Below are 23,231 nucleotides of genomic sequence, written 5' to 3' on the forward strand. Positions count from 1 at the left end.
CTCACTCACTCACTCACCTCACTCACTCTCTCTCACTCACTCACTCACTCACTCACTCACTCACTCACTCACTCACTCACCTCACTCACTCACCTCACTCACTCACTCACTCACACACTCACTCACTCACTCACCTCACTCACACACTCACTCACTCACTCACACACTCACTCACTCACCTCACTCACTCACCTCACTCACTCACTCACTCACTCACTCACTCACACACTCACTCACTCACTCACTCACACACTCACTCACTCACTCACTCACTCACTCACTCACTCACACACTCACTCACTCACTCACTCACACACTCACTCACTCACTCACTCACCTCACTCACTCACTCACTCACCTCACTCACTCACTCACACACTCACTCACTCACTCACTCACACACTCACTCACTCACTCACTCACCTCACTCACTCACTCACTCACTCACTCACCTCACTCACTCACTCACTCACACACTCACTCACTCACTCACTCACCTCACACACTCACTCACTCACTCACACACTCACTCACTCACTCACCTCACTCACTCACTCACACACTCACTCACTCACTCACTCACTCACTCACTCACTCACTCACCTCACTCACACACTCACTCACCTCACTCACTCACCTCACTCACTCACTCACTCACTCACTCACTCACACACTCACTCACTCACTCACTCACTCACTCACTCACTCACCTCACTCACACACTCACTCACTCACTCACTCACTCACTCACTCACTCACTCACTCACCTCACTCACTCACCTCACTCACTCACTCACTCACTCACTCACTCACACACTCACTCACTCACTCACTCACTCACTCACTCACTCACTCACTCACACACTCACACACTCACTCACTCACCTCACCTCACTCACTCACTCACTCACTCACTCACTCACACACTCACTCACACACTCACACACTCACTCACTCACCTCACCTCACTCACTCACTCACTCACTCACTCACTCACTCACTCACACACTCACTCACTCACTCACACACTCACTCACTCACTCACTCACTCACTCACTCACTCACTCACTCACTCACTCACTCACTCACTCACTCACTCACTCACTCACTCACTCACTCACTCACTCACTCACTCACTCACTCACTCACTCACTAAACAAGAGTGACGTAAACACGAGAGAGAGAGAGACCACTTCCGGCGCTTGCGCAGACTACGTAAACAGATCAGATGGACGTGGTTGTGTAAAAGAGATAAAACTATATAAATACTGTTCGTTTTATCACACACACAGCTTGTTTCGTGTCTTAGGGTGCTTTCACACCTGCCTTGTTTAGTTCGGTTGAATCGCACTAGAGTTCGTTTTCCGAATTGGTGCGGTTCGTTTGGGCAGGTGAGGATGCAGCAATCGCACTCGGGTGCGCACCAAAAGCGGACCAAACAAGCGTACCGAGACCTCCTCGAATGTTTGTTGACATTTTGCACTAGCATGGCAGCTCGCGGACAAACTTGGAGTTCTGAGGAGGTGCGGAGCCTCATAGAAATATGTCTGATGACCATATTAGCTCCCAACTCTCCAGAACCCATAAAAACAGCGAAATATTTGCTTTATTTAGCAATAAATACATTTATTTATTCATGCCTCCTCCTAAAGTGACTTGCGATGCTCCTTCGCCGCGTGCAGTGCATTAAAACATTCTGTTCAAGCCGCATCCTCGATTCATTATGAAATGTAATTGTTTGCCTAAATTGGTGTAGACAAACTATGTAATATACTATGACCAGGGATACTATCAGGCCACGCAGTCGTCTCTCCACAGTCAAACGCTGTCTGCCGGATTTTCCTCCTCTTTGTTTACTTCCGGGAGCTCTGAAATTTTTCCGCACGTTAATTCTGTCCAATCGAAGTGCAGTTACCTCTGGCCAACGAGTGATGTGGATGTTGTCACGTGACTGCATTTTGGTTCGTTTCGTCAACTCATCATCTGATTCGGACCAGAGCAATCAGTGTGGTGTGAAAGGGAACCAAAACGCATGAAAATGATACAAAGTATAATTTTTCGCCCTTAGTCCGGACCAAATGAACCGAACTACAGATGTGAAAGCACCCTTAGGCCATCAATGTGCACTTACGATGGGGAATTGTGTAATTTGGACTTTTCTCTGCATGCCTTTGGAGACAGTGCCTATAGACCTGCATTATATGACTGACAGACAAGAACGGTTTGACCTAAAAATATCAACATTGAAACTCCTGCGGAGACAAAGACACCGACATCTTGGATGCACTTCAGGAAAGATAAAACATACCAACATTTAATTTCAAAGTGAACTATCCCTTTAAGGACAAAAATGTCCCCATTGAAACTAAATTTGTTAATCCCAGGGCCGTTTAACTATAAAATGATGCAATCTTTGTTAATAGGCTTTTTTCTACAATGTTTTACTAGATGCTGACATTTTCTGAGGTTTGGCCTATAAAGCAAATAGTCGCTTTATTCATGTTTTCTGCTTATGCATATTATACAGCCAATTGGGTAAATTATGCAGCGATAAATGTGTGTGTGTGTGTGTGTGTGTTGGTATGGATGTCAGAGTGTGGTTTGTATGTGTGTAAAAAAAAAAGTGTGTGTGTGTGTGTTGGTATGGATGTCAGAGTGTGGTTTGTATGTGTGTAATAAAAAAAAAAAGTGTGTATGTGTGTGTGTGCGCTTGTAATATACTCTCACTGAAAGCTCATTTTTTTAAATATCAACCTCAAATTTTGAACATGACTTGTTTAAATGTATGGCTTTGATGTTTTAGCAGTTTTAGAGTTCAGCATGTTTAATAAAATATACATTTTATATTATATATATAAAATAAAATAAAAACTTTTTTTTTTTGGTTTTACTTTTTTTAAACTTTTTTTTTCCTTCAACAATAATAATACTCTGCCCAGAGTCTTCTTTAAACCGAGACCAGACTGAAACCTGTGCTCACAAGCTTCAATTGTTTATGACAGTTTTTTGCCTAGGACATTTTTGTCCACTGTGGACCTTCGTGTAACTTTTTTTAATAGACACACAAGGGATAAACACACGGTTTCGTGATCGGTGTGTGTGAGATGAAGTCTGCCGTTCACTAACGGATGGAGACGCAGAGAGAGAGTCATTAATAAGAGACGTGCAGAGCCAGACTCAGATGTATAATGCACTTCTGATGGAGCCGCTGAATAATACAGACCCCGGATCAGTTCTTCATGTCACTGAGGAACACATCCATCAGCCAATGAACGGCCAGGACTGATCCGGGGTCAGTGCTTGACGTGCGAGACGCACAGCTGGACGTCACTTTGATATCGATGCTTCAGATGATGATAAAAACAGCCACATGTTTCCTTTGATGATGTCACTAGGTAAGTAAAACTGAGTTATTAATGAGTTTTTAATTAGTCTTCGTGCAGCGGGAGATTTTTACTCTTGCTTTTATCTTGTTTATACTTCAAAATCTGTCAGTGAAGAAAGCACTCGTATTTGATAAAGAAACATTTATTTATATTGTAAATAATTCACAATTGCATGATATCCTAAAAAAAATTTTTTACATCTTAAATTATTAATTTTTTTTGCAATAGGCACTTAACAATAAATTTAAGTTTTTATTATGAAAAATGTAACATTTTATTAAAATAATAAATGTAAGACAAAATACACATCTACTGTATTAAAGAAACTAAGTCTTAATGTTTTATCTTTAATGTATTTTTAGATTTTTACTGAAAAGAAAGTAGATAGAAATATTTTCAGAACAGGAGAATATAATAGATGAATGAAATATTCCTTTGACGAATCAGCTGACATGAAGGTCAGAGGTCATGATGTCAGGTGTGTTCAGCCGTTTAAGGGGTTCAGGGGTCAAAGCATGTTTTGTTTCGGGGTCTCGTTACCGTGGCGAACGGCGGCGTTGATCGATTTACTGCTGCGTGTCTCTTTAATTAAACATGCTGATGATGAGAACAGGGATTAAAGTGCACACACACACGCACACACACACACACACACACACACACACACACACACACACACACACACACACACACACACGCACACCATATTTTAATATTAAAATAAACATTAAATTGATAGCTGATATTAATATAATATGAATGTGAATTAGTGGCACTGCATAAAAAAAATATTTTTAATTAGTCTTTTTTAGTGTGTGTGTGTGTGTGTGTGTGTGTGTGTGTGTGTGTGTCTCTGCACTGGGAGATTTTCCTCATGTTTTTATCTTTTTATTTTATATCTGCCGATATTGTTTATACTTAAAAAATGACAATTGACTAACGCAGAGTCCCCGTCCACACAATAAACCCTTTATCATATTTCCGCATGAATAAAAACATGATTTAGTCGCTTTATCAATATCATTTCCTTCGGGACGTCACACACACACAACCTCATTAAAGCAACAGTCCTGTTCAACACGGCTTGAGCTGACAGTATCTGCGACACGCAGTCGGTCACCACAGAGAACCGCCTCGTCTCATATAAACCAGCAGAACTCATGTTTACAGTCAGGCACTTACAGTGGACGTCTATGAGACGAGCGTTTACAAGCAGAAATGTGCTTCTGGCATTAATTATTCAGCTTCATCTCGAGCTGCGCAGCGTCTAAATCCTGCGTTCATGAGTGTGGGACTGCGTTTGTGGACTGATGAACCAGATTGACTTCAGTTCATCCAGATGTGCAGTGTGAACACACCAGAACAACACGATCCGGTTGTGACCCTGCCTCCAGTAGTGCCTCGCGGTCCGGCCCCAGTCCGGGTAATGAGTGTCCTGCAGCATCATGTCCGTCACCTGGGAAACAGACAGACAAACAGACAAACAAACAAACAAACAAACAAACAAACAAACAAACAAACACTCCTAATTTACTTTGTGCATCAGTGACAGGGTTATTATCGAACAAAACAAAACAAAAACAAAACGTGTTACGTGAAATTTATTTTCTAATAACATTAGTTGAAATAAAATTAAAAACAATGATTTGAGAAATAATAATAATGACAAACACACAACTAAAATGACTAAAACTTAAATTAAAATTAAAGTGAAAACAAAAAAAAATAGAAAATAATAGTATAAAAGCTATAATAGTATATACATTATACTAAAACTAACTAACTAAAAGCTATTCCATTTCCAAAATATTTTCATGTAATAAAGTTCAGTAGCATATCTGTTTTAACTTTATTTAGTATATAATAAATAATACATTTTCTTAATACATTTCTTAGTTAGTGCATGTTATTGTAAGAAAATAAAATGTTTGTTTACAGTTAGATATTATTTATTGTAAATTAAATCAAATCATTATTTTAGTATTATTGCGACTACTATAGTAATTGTATTAATAGTTTGAAATTAACTTTTATTTTTATATTTTCACTTTAACTTTGGTCATTTTGTTTTCTTTAAATAGGTCTACACAGTTTTTAATTTTTATTTCAGTTTTAGTTTTAAATGAAAATGAAGAGAAGTGTTGCCTTGGCAACTTGAAATAATATATATATATATTTTTTACTTAAATATTTTATTTCATTGCAAGAAACCTTTATTTTAAGTAAAGATTATTTTATGGTTTTAGTTTCAGTTTACTACAGTATATTATAACCCTGAATAAAATTAACTATTACAAAATTGCATATTAAATATTGGTAAATATTTTTTTTTACTTCATTTAGTTTTGATTATGACAAAATTAGGATAATAAAGTAAATAATAAAATAAATAAATCTAAATTGGTGCGGTCAAATCGATTAATTGTGATTAATTGCATCTAACATAAAAGTTTGTTTTTATATATGTGTGTACATATTTATATATATATATACACACACACACACATTATATAAAAAAACGGTTTATGTTATAGCAATTAATCACGATTAATCGGTTTGACTGCACTAATAAATCTATAAATAAATACTTACAATAAGTAAAATATATTAATATGCATGTAATTATAATAAATGCACCTTATGCCATATAACACCTCTGATCTGTGGTTTATGCATCATGTGTTAGTCTGGTGAACTACAGTTATGCCCTACTGAGTGTGCACTGCGCCGTGAGCCTGACGCCAGACGAACACTGGGCAGGGAAGGAGAAAGTGAAATAAATCTGTACATCTTTCCTCACGCCTCAGCCGGTGACGAGATGAAGGACCGAATTAATACGCCGTCGGTAATGTCTCGATTCAGCACTTTCAGACGCTCGTTCGCCCTTCCTCTCTCTCTCCTTCGTTTTATCCCTCTCTTTCTCTCCTCCTCTCTTCTCTTTTGTTCATCGCTGCAGTTTGAACACAGGAATACTAATGTCCCGAAAGACAGAGGCGTGCACACACACACACACACACACACACACACACACACACACACACACACACACACACACACACACACACACACACACATCTGAACTACACCTGCACCCGCGTGTCACCGAGGAAAGCTCTTTGATGCCGGATGTTGTCGGAGAGATGTTTGTCTCCTGCGTGTCCTTGGGTGAACTTGGGGAAAAACTCGCTTTCATCGCCACAATTGTCAACATTTATAATAATGCTTATAGTTTACAAACAGATGGTATAGGAAAGCTGAAGCTTGAGTGACAGCTGTCAGTTTAAACGTGAGATTACAAATAATTCCACTAAGCCTTTAAAATCAACATCAAAAGAAGTGTATATTTATGGGGTCTCATTTAAAATTCATGAATTATTTTCAAAATATGATAAATCAAAATTAATCATGTGTATCCACATTTATACAAAACTATGGTGACACTTATAATAAGTTGCCATTACACTGTAAAAACTTCAATGATCAATAAGTAATGACAACATGTTTTTACATTGCTTTAACTCATTAAATTAAGTTATACAAGATTCAACTCATTTTTTTAAGTAACTAATGTAATTTAAGTTGAAATGACTCAAACATCCAAGTTGAATGTACTTAAAAACGTAAGCAACTTTTTTCTTAGTAATCAGTGATTAACACACATATTTTTTATTTACTTAATTAAAACCTGTTCAATGTTAGTTAACGTCCAGTAAATAATGTTAATATTTCCATTAACTATGAATAATAATAGCTTTAGAAGTAGTTTTCATTGTTAGTTTATGTTAATGCACTTATTGTGAAGCTTTACCAAAAGTATTATACTGTATGTCAATTATTTCACAGTTGAAAATAAAGTGTAAACGGGACAAAGCAATGCAACATGAATGGCTTCCAGTGTGAGGGAACATCATTTTAATCATATTTTTCAAGCGTTATTAATTCGCTGTTTTGCGGCGGCAGCTTTGAGGAGGATATTATTGCTTTCTCGACGTGCCGAAGTCTCTGTGCTTTTATCGCAGGGTTTTGGGGCTAAACGAGAGTCTGCTGGTTCAGGCGATCGCTAATGTCACATTCCCTCTGGGCTTTTCCACCAGAGTCAATTACCAACAAATAATTACAGAACATCTGAGTGGCTCGTCGGGTTCGTCAAGGTCAAGAATTCTCATAAAACAATTTCATGCCGCTTTAAAGTTGCCACAGTCAACATGAAATCATTTTACTTTAATATAGCCTACATCACTGTTACTTGAGAACGATTCATGTGAACAATATTTTAACGTTTTCTAGACGTTATTGACCTGAAATCCCCCTGATATTGTAAGTAAATATTTTAATAATTTCACAGTTCTCTGATGTGGGTTAATGGTCACATGACATGCAGCTAAACTAACAAAATAACACAATTTGTGTACATAAAATAGTTTTACCTTGAGTTTTATCGAGTTTGCCTTGATAAAAAAAACATGGTAAAATCACTGAAATGCACAACTATAATTTGCATATTATGATAAAATAAACCAATGACCAATAAATAATGACATTTAGAAAATAATATTTTTTTTATAAATATATAAATTATATATAAATGTATAAAATAATTATATTATAGCAGGTAAACTAATAAAATACCACACTTTTTGACTGATATCGTAGATAAAATTGTATCCTTTTTCATTATTAAAAAAATTGTAATGTCACTGTAATGCACAACTGTATTTTGCTTACTGATTTTATTAAATGGTGGCATGTTGAAACACACCAATGGTCAACATTTTATATATATGTGTGTGTGTGTGTGTGTGTGTGTGTGTGTGTGTGTGTGTGTGTATTTTCCTCATTAACACCGTTCAAAAATATATATAATGCTTAAATATATATAATTATTAAAATATTATATATTAAATATGATTAAATTGTATATATACATAATTATTATTATAGCACGTAAAAAAACTATTTTGATTTTTTTTTTACTATTTTTAAATTATTTATCAAATTTTCCCCCCCAATGTAATGAATTATTAGCTGTTCACAAGCTCGCACACCTCAGTTTGGGAAACCCTGAAAATCTGTCTTTGTAAATCAAAATGCAAAACTTTCTCCATCAAGCTGTTCAACGTTCTCGTGCAGAACGGCCACGCTTTACTCCACAAGTCGATCACAACCGATTACGTCACGGAAGTAAAACATGTTTTGAGTCGTTTCATGAGGACTTTAAACAGGTTGTAGTCTCACCATCCACGCGGTCACAAAATCCCCCATCCACGTCCCTACAGCCGCGATCTTCATCAAGCTCTCGTTCCTGATGCCCATGTACTCCGTCACCATGTGAGGACTGCAGAGAGAGACACACACGGGTCAGTCGGATGCGTTCTGTCACTGTTGATCAGATCACGAGGCGCTTCGCAGAGCCAAACGCGCTTATTCCACGCGACATTCACGTTTTTAATTTTATTTATATTTTTTATTGATTTTAAAGAATTACGACTACAGTCAGGGGTGTACATTGAGTAAACAAACAAACAAAAAAGACATATAAAGAAACAGTGACAAACTTAAAGGTGCAGTGTGTAAGTTTTAGCGGCATCTAGTGGTGAGGTTGTGAATTGCTCCGCGGTGTGTGTAGAAACATGTCGATGTAAGCGGACCCGCGGTGTGTGTAGAGAAAAATGCTCATTCTAAGCTTATAAAAACACAACGGTTCATTAAGTAAGGTCTTTACACACCACTGAACACATATGTATATGATATTGCATTTCTGTCAACAGATCCTCCTGAATATTACACAGTGCAGCTTTAAAAGTTAAACAAAAATGTGAAAACATTTACATATTGAAACACATTGCAGCTTTCTTATTTTTCAAACCCAATATTGTGTTTAGGTATTGTTGAATTTCTGATCTTAAAATTCAAAACAAAGGCTTGTTTCCTCTAAATGTACATTTATGAACACTAAATTTAGCTAACAGAAGAAGCAGATTCATTAAGTAATATTCCTTATGATAAGATTTGTACACATTTCTAAAGCTGGCCATGATGAACCTTAATAAAGGAACATAAATATAACCAAAAACAAACCGAATGAGGACAACCCCAAAACAAATGATCAGATGTTTGTGTATAAAGAGTTTCAGTAACGCTAGGACACGTTAGCATCATCATCACACACACAAGCTAACTTCAGAGGCCTTTATAACGCTTTCAGGGAACGAATGGCTTCCAGAAACTGATCCAGAAACACAGCCAAGCGCTCATATGTTGTGACAGCGGTGAATGTAATCTTCTTTACGCCGCTGTTCTGCCGTCAGGAGTGTTTACAGGAGCAGGTACAAACTCGCTAATCTGCTTACGCACGTCAGGTTGGGGAATTTAGACGGCGGGAAACGCTGAACAAGGCAAACTCTATTGTGGACAAATGACAAGCGGATTGGGGGTTTTGGTCTCATTCTGAAGCGCGTTACGGGTAATAACGGCATTATTCTGTAGAGGAGAACATGTTTAACCAGCTTTTCCTCATTAGCAGCGTTCATCACAGGCGTATTGTTGCCGAGACGCCATTTCCTCATTCAGAGACTGTGTTTTAACGGTCATCAGCATCGTAAATCCTGCAAAGATTTTTTATATAAGACCCAGAAAAAAAAAAGTTTTTTGAATTTAGTTTTTTTTTTTTCATGTCATCACTTTGTTTCGAGCATAAGAAACAAATGGTAAAAAAAAAAAAAAAAATTAAAAAGGATATTTTATTCATATGTTTATGTCCTCTGTAGTGGACACCAGTTGTTTAAAAAATAAAATGACGTGAAATTATATATATATATATAGGCACAAACAATGGGATTTTTTTTCCCAATACATTTTGGGGTTTCAGGATTTATTTTTTAACCAAAATTTGTATAAAGATGATTCTCAACTATGTTATGAAAGATATAAGGGAATGCATTGATACATCATTTTACTTTATGCAATATGTGGGTCAAATGGCCATAAATTAATATTCCCATTCAATGTAATGTATCTATACACTTTATCTTTATATATATATATATATATATATATATATATATATATATATATATATATATATATATATATATATATATGTGTGTGTGTGTGTCATATATGTGTCAAAAAAGGTAATATATATATCATTTTTTTTTAAAGAATGTATGTACATTTATACCACTATACTTTTGTATTACATTACCTTAGCATCAAATTACAATAAATAAATAAAGCCGCTGTGAGGTTGTTTATACAGCGGCTGACGGTAAAGTTAACATCTTTCTCTCTTCTGACTTCTGTTATCAATCCCTCTCTTTTTTTCCTCTTCTTGAAAGTTGTGAAAACACTATTGTGGAGTTTTTCTTTTGCTATTTGAGCAAATGGGAACACGAAAAATATGTTTAATGTGCTCTCTTATGCACCGCTATAGAAGTTTACCCAACTGTGACGACTTCCGCTTCTGATAAACCCGGAAATATATATATATTTCTCATTTCAGTTAAAGGTCATTTTACTTCAAGTAAGTATTTTTTACTATTAATTACAAATCGAATTAATTGCATATGAATTATTAAATTACAAATTCCGAACCTGGCTATAGATCATCCTGTAAACGAGTCAAGAGCAAGTGTTTAACAAGCTTTCACCCTCAGCACGTTCATGGCTCACTAATCTACAACTAATCTGTAAAGCAAACGAACGCTTGACCCGCTGTCATTACCGTCTCATAAGAGACCCAATCCGTATTCTGTGCGTTAGAGCGCATGTCCAAATCACCTTCTCCCGCTCACGATAAAGCCGCTTTGATTAGAACGAAGATTTATCGGGGCATTAAGTCAGTTTCACACACACACACACACACCCTGTGGTTATGGAGCATGGCCAGCCTGGCCTCGAGTCCGCTGGGAGTCGTTCAGCAAGGGCATCGAGCCGATCGATCATACGGGAACCATCCGACGCTCACGGGTGTGTTAGTGTGTAACAGAGCAACTAGTTTAGGTTGGTGCGGTTTTACAGTATTACATGCAGGGGAATGGTGCGATATGGCAGTGGCTCACACACACACACACACACACACACACACACACACACACACACACACACACACACACACACACACACACACACACACACAATTTTTTGGACATGCACCATAGGATTACAATGTTTTTGAACATTTTCAATAGTAATGACATGTTTTTAGGAACATTTCCTATGTAAATACCATGTTTTTTGGACATGTACCATTGAAATACCACATGTTTTTGTTATGTTCCATGGTGGTATTTAAACATTTCCTATAACAATACCATGTTTTTCTGAACATTTCATGTTAATACCATGTTTTATAACATGCCAAAAAATAATTTTTGGACGTGCACCATTAAAATTCCATGTTTTTTTTACATTAACAATGCGGTATTACCAAGTTTTTGACATGTTCCATAGTGGTAATATGTATTCTGAACATTTACTATGGTAATACCATGTTTTTTGAACATTTACTATGGTAATAGCATGTTTTTGACATGCAAATGACAATGTTTTTGAACATTTACTGTAGCAATGCCCTGTTTTTAAGATGTATCATGTTTAAGATGTAAATACCATGTTTTTTGGACTGCACTTAGTATTACAATGATTTTTGGATATGTACAATTGAAATATCACATTCTTTAAACATTTACCATGATAATACCATGTTTTAGGACATGCACCATAAGTATTACCATGTTTTTTGGTTGTGTAACATTGAATTTTTGGACATGTACCATGTTTTCTGAACATTTCCCATGGTAATACCATCTTTTGGGACATACAACATAGTATTGCAATGATGTCTGGAAACGTACCATTGAAATACCATGTTTTTTAAATCATTTACCACGACAATACCATGTTTTTGAACATGTATAATGACATGAATATGCTATTCATTCAGTTCCACACTGAAGTTACATAGACCATCACTGTACCATAATTTGACATATATATATATATATATTTAAAGTATATATATAGACACGCACACACACATTTGAACCACATATAACCAAATGATGTTCAACAGCTTGCTCGTACACATGCGGTTTATCCACACGGTCCCCCAGAGTCTCTTCTGTTAATTATAGTTCTACATCAGCCCAGTTTATGAAATATGAGACGCACTGGTAAAAAATGAGGTCATGTGTTGTTGATTTGAATGAGACGTTCCTGACGGAAACCGCGAGCCGTGATGAGGCGAGTCGCGCTGGGAAGAACATCAGGAGCACAGACCCTCGTTCCTGGAGGTCGGAGAGACCCGTGACAGGATTACTGATGTGTGTGTGTGTGTGTGTGTGTGTGTGACGTGCTGGTATTCCAGGGACGAGGAGAGACGCTCCAGCCGTGAGAATTAATATGAATGAGGATAATGAGTCGAGTCTCACGGAGAACAAAACGTCCAAGTCGTGATTTGACACATTCAAACTCCAGTCGCTGCTCGGATGTGAGTTTGGCTTTGGTCTATTTTCAGGGCAGACGTTCAGATTCGGAGGAAACTCAGAGATGTTTGTGACATTCTCACCGGATCCCAGGGCAGGACTGAATTTTAATTAGGCACCGTCTCGGAAGCCACAAATCTGAAATCCCCTTTACAGCGCGTCCCAGACTGGCCTCACTGGCCTTTTGAGGAACTTTATAAGACAGAATTACAATCAGGATGATTCTCTAGAGGAATCGATCTGGAACGCTTAAAGTTGGATATTTTTTATCTTATTGTGAACGATTCATCCATGCATAAGTATCATTTTTCATCATAATTTCTCTCTGACATACAGTCAAACCTAAATATATCCAGACTCCTTCAACACTCCTCACATTATCAGTTTATTCGCTATTGTTTAGAAAACGGAGATAAAATATGACAGAACTCAGTTGATATTTGACAGGTTTTGTCCGTCCTTCTGTTAGACTGTCTCACACACACACACACACACACACACACACACACACACACACACACACACACACACACACTGTTAGACTCTCACACATGAATTATGTTGAATATCTGTCAGCTGGTAAATTTAACTACACAATTAGATAATACCAGTTTAGCTCAACCAGTGACCAAGCAATGCTTCCTTGTGTTCAGTGTGTGTGTAAAAAGAGCATTAGCAGTTACAGACACACACTTCAGCAGAACATGACCAGCTCAAAGTGTCTGGATAATTTTTGGTCATACATTTTAAATAAGTTTTACAAGAAGTCACTTTATGAATCCTCACTTACATAAATGAACTATAGTTTCCTGCACCCACTAGTAAAAAAAATAAAAAAAATAATATCTGGTGTCTGAATAATTTTTGGTTTGAGTGTATGCAGGACTTCTCCAATCATTTAGTCTGAACTCCACCCCTTTTTTAGAAGCCACGCCCACATCTCACCATCCAATCAACAGCTGATGCATAGAACTAAGCCCCGCCCAACATTGTTTCACTCTGATGTACGTCACGATACAGAAGAAAAGATCAGTCGCTACTTCGATTCCGCCGCAACTTTAAACTAGTGTTTTACAATTGACCTATGGCTAAGCCACGCCCCCAATCGCGATGAGCCAATCACAGTGCGCATAGCTAACCCAATACACTCGGACATTCTCTGCTTCCACGTCCATTGAAATGCATCGCAGTTTGTCAGTTCATTCGTTTTTTTTTTTTTTTCAGTGTAAAATGGTCAACGGTGTGCATGGGGAACATCAACTCCGACACTAGTATCGCGAGAGGCTGGGCGACGACCCTTTCCCACGCCACATCTCAGCCGAGAAGTTATGACCACAACACCAACTAAACGTGGATAAATTAAACAAGGATGTCTACATCTGTTCTAAGGAAAGTCAACAACGTATTTGAACGTTATCTTTAACATCTCTAACGTAACGTTAGGCTAACGTTAGAAAACGTTAACGTTAGCTTCTCGCTGCGTTGATCATGTCACTTAGCTTCATTAACGTATCTGTAAATAACCGAGATAACAAATGTTAGCAGTGTTGTGCTGATGACTCATGTAAATACTGTAGCACCGCACTAGCGGAGAGGTAACGTTCGGCTACTCTCGGTAAAGACGGTCAAAAGGCTTGTCCTGGAAACGTATGCAACTTAGACCTGTACATATTTAATTTGATCATGAACCATTAATTACATATTGAAGCACAACATTTTAGACAACTTTCTACCAGAACAACTGGGGAACTTTGTGTTTTTATTTTTATTTTTGCGGTTTATCACGTTTACACTGTGACCTGTAGCCAAAAGTTTTGCCTGGAGCTGAAGCTTTTCATCGACCTTCTCAACAATAAAAATATTAAAATAACCCTCCAACGCATAGTTAAGGCCCTTTTGGTGACTTTGAGATGATATATAATCTTTCTGTCTCCAAAAATCATCAATTGCCTCCTGTGAAATGTGTCCTACTGTGACCGCGGCCACAGCGCCCGTAGCTATGAGTGAGTGGAGGGGGCGTGGCTTAGCCATAGGGCAATTGATCATTGCAATTGAGTGCAATGACAAAAAATAATTTTTTTTGCCAAAATTATTCCTTTAACACGGCACATCTTAAATCTTCTAGAATGCTTAAAATAAAATCAGAATATAGACTATATTTACACCCTTTTCAGCTGACATTATTAATCCCTCCTATTTTCCAATCACAACCCAATTAATTCCTCATGAATATGATTTTAAGCCTCATCCTACATTTATTATTGTTGAAAATCCTCGTTTCTCTATTGTAAGCCACTTTGGATAAAAAAGCATCTTCTAAACGCAGAAATGAAACTACGTCACATTACGACAGACAAACAGTTTGTGAAGTTTGCGTAGTGTGCATCTGATTATTGCAGCTTGTCAGATTGACAAGAACAAATGCAAATCAATAATCGTGTGAACGCCAGCGCTGCATTACTCGCTCGCTCAGACGAGTTTCCGTTTGCAGTTTTACAGCGGAACTGCAGCCGCCAGAAACACAGAATAAACGAGGCTGATTATAATGAGGAATTAGCAAGTAAATGTTCCCTCTCACACACACACGGATGTGAATTATGCAGACTTCTGCGGATCTCCCCGAGGGAAAACCTCGTTCTGGACTAAAGGCAAGATTTGCCAAAGTTTTATAAGCAACAGCGAGAGTTAGATTGGACAGCGAGTGCAGAAGCGCTTGATTTATGGGACCAGCAGCTTGTAGAACAGCACTTAACGTGATGATCATGTTGAGCGGTTAGTCTGGCTGCTGGTAAAACACACACACACACACACACACACACACACACACACACACACACTAACCCGACCCCTAAACCTACCCATCACACACACACACACACACACACACACACACTAACCCGACCCCTAAACCTACCCATCACACACACACACACACACTAACCCGACCCCTAAACCTACCCATCACACACACACACACACACACACACACACACACACACACACACACACACACACACACACACACACACACACACACACACACACACACACACACACACACACACTAACCCGACCCCTAAACCTACCCCTCTCACACACACACACACACACACACACACACACACACACACTAACCCGACCCCTAAACCTACCCATCACACACACACACACACACACCCACACACACACACACACACACACACACACACACACACTAACCCGACCCCTAAACCTACCCAACACACACACACACTAACCCGACCAGACCCGACTCCTAAACCTACCCATTACACACACACACACACACACACACACACACACACACACACACACACACACACTAACCCGGCCCCTAAACCTACACACACACACACACACACACACACAAACACTAATTCGACCCCTAAACCTACCCCTCTCACACACACACTAACCCGACCCCTAAACCTACCCCTCTCACACACACACACACACACACTAACCCGACCCCTAAACCTACCCATCACACACACACACACACACACACTAACCCGACCAGACCCGACCCCTAAACCTACCCCTCACACACATACACACACACACACACACACACACACACACACACACACACACACACACACACTAACCCGACCCCTAAACCTACCCAACACACACACACACTAACCCGACCAGACCCGACTCCTAAACCTACCCCTCTCACACACACACTAACCCGACCCCTAAACCTACCCCTCTCACACACACACACACACACACACACACACACACACACACACACACACACACACACACTAACCCGACCCCTAAACCTACCCATCACACACACACACACACACACACACACACTAACCCGACCAGACCCGACCCCTAAACCTACCCCTCACACACATACACACACACACACACACACACACACACACACTAACCCGACCCCTAAACCTACCCAACACACACACACACTAACCCGACCAGACCCGACTCCTAAACCTACCCATTACACACACACACACACACACACACACACACACACACACACTAACCCGGCCCCTAAACCTACACACACACACACACACACACACACACACAAACACTAATCCGACCCCTAAACCTACCCCTCTCACACACACACTAACCCGACCCCTAAACCTACCCCTCTCTCACACACACACACACACACACACACACACACACACACACACTAACCCGACCCCTAAACCTACCCATCACACACACACACACACACTAACCCGACCAGACCCGACCCCTAAACCTACCCCTCACACACACACACACACACACACACACACACACACACACACACACACACACACACACACACACACACACACACACAAACACTAATCCGACCCCTAAACCTACCCCTCTCACACACACACACACACACACACACACACTAACCCGACCCCTAAACCTACCCATCACACACACACACACACACACACACACACTAACCCGACCAGACCCGACCCCTAAACCTACCCCTCACACACACACACACACACACACACACACATGCCACTTCCTGATGTACGATTCGGCCTATATGTGCATCTGTTAATCTCACGGGAGTTTTGCAGTTGTCACGGTAACAGTGGAAGCGGCTCGTCTCCAGCTGGGCTGACCTGTGAGACATCACTGACCACGCCCCCTTCCACACAGGCCACGCCCCCTGCCCTACATTGTCCAACTGTTTTTCTTCCCCCAAATTGATTCTTAAAAAAGTGACCTAGTTTAAAGCGTTCTGTTTGCCCATAACAAATTCGGTCATTTACTCGTCCTAATGTTGTGCCATTGAAATGTTTTTGGACATGCACCATAGTATTTATCAGTGAAATACCATGTTTTTTGAACATTAACTATGGTAATACCATGTTTTTGAAAATTCACCATAGTATTTTGATGGTTTTTGGAAATATACCATTGAATTACCACGTTTATTGACCATTTACTATGGTAATACCGTGTTTTTTGGACATTCACCATAGCATTACAGTGGTTTTGGGATAATATACCATTGTATTACCAGGTTTTTTTGGGGCATTTACTATGTTTCTTTGAACATTCCTCATGTTAATACCAGGATTTTTGGTCATTTATCATGTTTTTGGACATACACCATATAGTATTTGAATGTATATGCACCATTGAAATACCAACAAATATCATCGTATTAACATGTATTTTGGTCATGTATCATGGCATATTAATATTCTATTAATTCAGAACCATGTTACATATATTGATCATGTTTCCTTCACCCCAAAGTAAAACGTAAATGTTGTGGAGCAAAAAGTCCGGAGTTTCATGAGTCATTCTGACATATTAATATTCCTCAGATTTACATAGTGTAATAATTGTATATGAAAAGCCGCTACCTCCTTGATGCCCAGTTTTGATTTATCGTAACAATTATCAGAGAGCGCGTCTGATTTATGAGGTTTCGTCTGAAACCCATGCTATTGATTAAAATGAAATGTAATGTTCCTCTCCTGGTAAAATAAAACAGATTAGCTCCATCCAGTCCTCAAGGTCAAAGGTCAAAGGTCACTCTGGAAACAGCAGCCCGGAGATGAGATATTCTCAGCGCTCAGATATTGATTATGAGGTGTCAGAATCATCACAGCTTCAGGACCTCTTCGCCACACACACAACATTTATCTAGAGACCCAACAGCATTTTCAATCACACCAGACCCGTTACAGCAGCCCAGTTACTGCCCAGTCCCAGTTACAGCCCAGTTACAGAAATCCAGTTACCTTTCCAGTTACTGCCCAGTTACAGCCCAGTTACTGCCCAGTCCCAGTTACAGCCCAGTTACACCCCAGTTACAGAAATCCAGTTACCTTTCCAGTTACCTTTCCAGTTACTGCCCAGCTACAGCCCAGGTTACTGCCCAGTTACTGCCCAGTTACTGCCCAGTCCCAGTTACAGCCCAGTTACAGAAATCCAGTTACCTTTCCAGTTACTGCCCAGTTACAGCCCAGTTACTGCCCAGTTACTGCCCAGTCCCAGTTACAGCCCAGTTACTGCCCAGTCCCAGTTACAGCCCAGTTACAGAAATCCAGTTACCTTTCCAGTTACCTTTCCAGCTACTGCCCAGCTACAGCCCAGGTTACTGCCCAGTTACAGCCCAGGTTACTGCCCAGTTACTGTCCAGGTTACTGCCCAGTTACAGCCCTGGTTACTGCCCAGTTACTGCCCAGTTACAGTCCAGGTTACTGCCCAGTTACAGCAATCCAGTTACAGCCCAGTTACTGCCCAGTTACAGCCCAGGTTACTGCCCAGTTACAGCCCAGTTACAGCCCAGTTACTGCCCAGTTACAGAAATCCAGTTACCTTTCCAGTTACTGCCCAGTTACAGCCCAGTTACTGCCCAGTTACAGCCCAGTTACTGCCCAGTTACTGCCCAGTTACAGCCCAGTTACAGAAATCCAGTTACCTTTCCAGTTACTGCCCAGTTACAGCCCAGGTTACTGCCCAGTTACAGCAATCCAGCTACAGCCCAGTTACTGCCCAGTTACAGCCCAGTTACTGCCCAGTTACAGCCCAGGTTACTGCCCAGTTACAGCCCAGTTACTGCCCAGTTACAGCCCAGATACTGCCCAGTTACAGCCCAGTTACAGAAATCCAGTTACCTTTCCAGTTACTGCCCAGTTACTGCCCAGTTACAGCCCAGTTACAGCAATCCAGTTACAGCAATCCAGTTACTGCCCAGTTACAGCCCAGGTTACTGCCCAGTTACAGCCCAGTTACAACCCAGGTTACTGCCCAGTTACAGCCCAGGTTACTGCCCAGTTACAGTCCAGTTACTACCCAGTTACAGCCCAGGTTACTGCCCAGTTACAGCCCAGTTACTGCCCAGTTACAGCGCAGTTACAGACAAGTTACTGTCCAGTTACAGCCCAGGTTACTGCCCAGTTACAGCCCAGGTTACTGCCCAGTTACAGCGCAGTTACAGCCCAGTTACTGCCTAGTTACAGCCCAGGTTACTGCCCAGTTACAGCCCAGTTACAGCCCAGTTACTGCCCAGTTACAGCCCAGTTACAGCCCAGTTACAACCCAGGTTACTGCCCAGTTACAGCCCAGGTTACTGCCCAGTTACAGCCCAGGTTACTGCCCAGTTACAGCCCAGGTTACTGCCCAGTTACAGCACAGTTACAGCCCAGTTACAGCCCAGTTACTGCCCAGTTACAGCCCAGGTTACTGCCCAGTTACAGCCCAGTTACAGCCCAGGTTACTGCCCAGTTACAGCGCAGTTACAGCCCAGTTACAGCCCAGGTTACTGCCCAGTTACAGTCCAGTTACTGCCCAGCTACAGCCCAGGTTACTGCCCAGTTACAGCCCAGGTTACTGCCCAGTTACAGCCCAGGTTACTGCCCAGTTACAGTCCAGTTACTGCCCAGTTACAGCCCAGGTTACTGCCCAGTTACAGCCCAGGTACTGCCCAGTTACTGCCCAGTTACAGCGCAGTTACAGACAAGTTACTGCCCAGTTACAGCCCAGGTTACTGCCCAGTTACTGCCCAGGTTACTGCCCAGTTACAGCCCAGTTACAGCCCAGTTACTGCCGTTACAGCCCAGGTTACTGCCCAGTTACAGCCCAAGTTACTGCCCAGTTACAGCCCAGTTACAGCCCAGGTTACTGCCCAGTTACTGCCCAGTTACAGCCCAGTTACTGCCGTTACAGCCCAGTTACTGCCCAGTTACAGCCCAGTTACTGCCGTTACAGCCCAGTTACTGCCCAGTTACAGCCCAGGTTACTGCCCAGTTACAGACCAGGTTACTGCCCAGTTACAGTCCAGTTACAGCCCAGTTACAGTCCAGTTACAGCCCAGTTACTGCCCAGTTACAGCCCAGTTACTGCCGTTACAGCCCAGTTACTGCCCAGTTACTGCCCAGTTACAGCCCAGTTACAGCCCAGTTACAGCCCAGTTACAGCCCAGTTACTGCCCAGTTACAGCCCAGTTACTGCCGTTACAGCCCAGTTACTGCCCAGTTACAGCCCAGTTACTGCCGTTACAGCCCAGTTACTGCCCAGTTACAGCCCAGTTACTGCCCAGTTACTGCCCAGTTACTGCCCAGATACAGCCCAGTTACTGCCCAGTTACAGTCCAGTTACTGCCCAGATACAGTCCAGGTACTGCCCAGTTACAGCAATCCAGTTACTGCCCAGTTACTGCCCAGTTACAGCCCAGTTACTGCCCAGTTACTGACGATCTTACAGAGTTTTGAATTATGGGTGGCACTTCCGGTTTGGGGAACTTCCAGTCAGAAACACTGAAACGAATAATTTAAAATCATAAGGTTGCCCTACAAATAAAGCCGATCCATCAGTGTGACTGAACGAGTCAATTTCCCTTCGTGTTTTATTTCAGAAGAACACGAGTATAACGCAACACTTGGTATTTTAATGTGGCGTTATAACAAGAATATCTACGGCAAGAGCTCTTTTCAGTCGCTGCATTGTTTTCCTCGTGATTATTAAATTTTTTCCCTTTGCATTCCGCTGTAAAAGTATGATAAAGGACAACATATAAACTGCACATTTGTGGTCTGTTCTCCCGATTTAATTTATGATATATCCCATTAATAATTCACTGGAATGCACAAAGAATCTGCCGTTTTTTTCTGGTCTCTTTCCAGGTTTGTTTTCACAGGTACATACAGTTTATTATCTGTCAAAATGACCGAAATCACTTTAAAATAGTATCACACAACTTAATGAACATTTTTGATTTTTGAATATGAGGGATTCTTGTTGCAATGCATTGTGGGATTTCCAGTAATGTGTCTGATGTTATTGCACTGGTTTCTGTGTCTCTCAGACGGTTGGCGCTGCGGCTTCTAATTGGCCGTGAGTAATGCGATCTGCACTCTTAATTAAATAACGCTGCTTAATTAGCACATGATGTATGCCTCTAACTGAGCCTCGAGTGGTGATGAGTTACAGGGGCTGACTCCGCCCCCTCTCAAGGCCCCGCCCACATCTACAGGATCATCATATGTGTGTGTTGGGCTCTAGATGCTGAGAGCAGCTGCAGTAATGATGCAATAAAGGTGGGAATTATGTCATGAAGGACATTATGATTTTTGAGAACTTGCTATGAAATCGTTTGGACTTACGGACTCTCCACAGCCTGAGAGAATGAGTGTTTATGATGTTCATTTCAGTCACAAGCCCTTTGAGCGGCCGCTGGTGTGTGTGTGTGTTTATATGTGAGTGTGTGTTCGTGACTGTGTTTGTGTGTGTGTCAGTATGTGTCTGTGTGAGTGTGCGTGAGTGAGTGAGTGTGTGTGCAAGTGTGTGTACTTGTACTATATTTGTGAGGACCGGTTTCAGTTTTAGACCAGTGGATTGAGGACAAAGAGAGTAAAACGAGGACATTTTGGCCGGTTCTAACTTCCTTTAAAGGCCGGTTCGAGGGTCAAGACTTGGTTTTAGGGATCAGGTTATAATGAGGTTACGGGTCGGGTTAGGGTTAGGGTCAGGGTGCGGGTTAATTGAGATGGGTAGGGTTAAGGTAAGGAGCTAGCGATTGCATTGTCTCAATGAATGTCCTCACAAAGATAGATGTACAAGAATGTGTGTGAGTGTGAGTGTGTGTGTGTGTGTGTGTGTGTGTGAGTGTGTGTGAGTGTGTGAAGGGGGAGGAAGCAGAACTGGTTGTTAAGAGTGTTATGTGGGGGTTGAGCGGGTGTTATTGTGTGTGTGTGTTGGAGGGGGGGGGGGGGGTTGAGTGGGTATTATTGTGTGTGTGGGAGGGGGGGGGTGAGCGGGTGTTATTGTGTGTGTGTGTGTGTGTGTGGGGGGGGGGGGGGTCCACAGAGAATAAAAGAATATCAATGAGAAGGATGAGAGGCAACAGATGCTGAGAGAGACAGACAGATTCTGATTTGATTTCGATTTTCCATTTGATTTGGGATGAAATATGACATAATTTCCTCATAGACACATAAACACAAGACAAACATGTTCTACTGTATGTGTGTGTCTAACAATAGATGAATTAACACAGTAACCAGCTCTAGAGTAAGACAGTAGTCACTTTTCACTTAGTATTGAACACTGTCATTAAAACAATCAAAATGTCACTAAGCGATGATCACTATATCTGCAGTAACCGGAGCAGAAACTGGGGTTCCAGTTGTAAACACACTTCAGACACTCTGAGGTTAATCTGAGGTTTATTCTGAGAGTGAATCAGAGTCACAGTGAGAATATAATGACACGAGCATCAGACCCGTGCGTGAATGAGAGGGTTTGAGCCGCGAGCGCTGGGACTCGCACAGGTCGCCTCTCCTCACAGCTGAAAACAATCATTACTCATGACAGAGCCGAA

The 23,231-nt window shown here is 40.9% G+C and overlaps 1 protein-coding gene across 2 annotated transcripts in view; it reads right to left on the minus strand.

Annotated features, from left to right (window-relative positions):
- tmem117 (transmembrane protein 117) overlaps positions 1 to 23,231 on the minus strand; it is a 73,315-nt gene that overhangs the window by 14,847 nt on the left and 35,237 nt on the right. For both annotated transcript variants that reach the window (XM_079604678.1, XM_079604679.1), the window contains exons 4-5: positions 8,622 to 8,721; positions 4,745 to 4,842 (exon numbers count right to left, since the gene is read on the minus strand). In XM_079604678.1, coding sequence (XP_079460804.1) covers positions 4,745 to 4,842; positions 8,622 to 8,721 — 198 coding nt within the window. The remainder of the gene's footprint in view (positions 1 to 4,744; positions 4,843 to 8,621; positions 8,722 to 23,231) is intronic.

Source organism: Phoxinus phoxinus (genome assembly GCF_949152265.1).
Source record: "Phoxinus phoxinus genome assembly, chromosome: 25".
Lineage (NCBI taxonomy): Eukaryota > Metazoa > Chordata > Actinopteri > Cypriniformes > Leuciscidae > Phoxinus > Phoxinus phoxinus.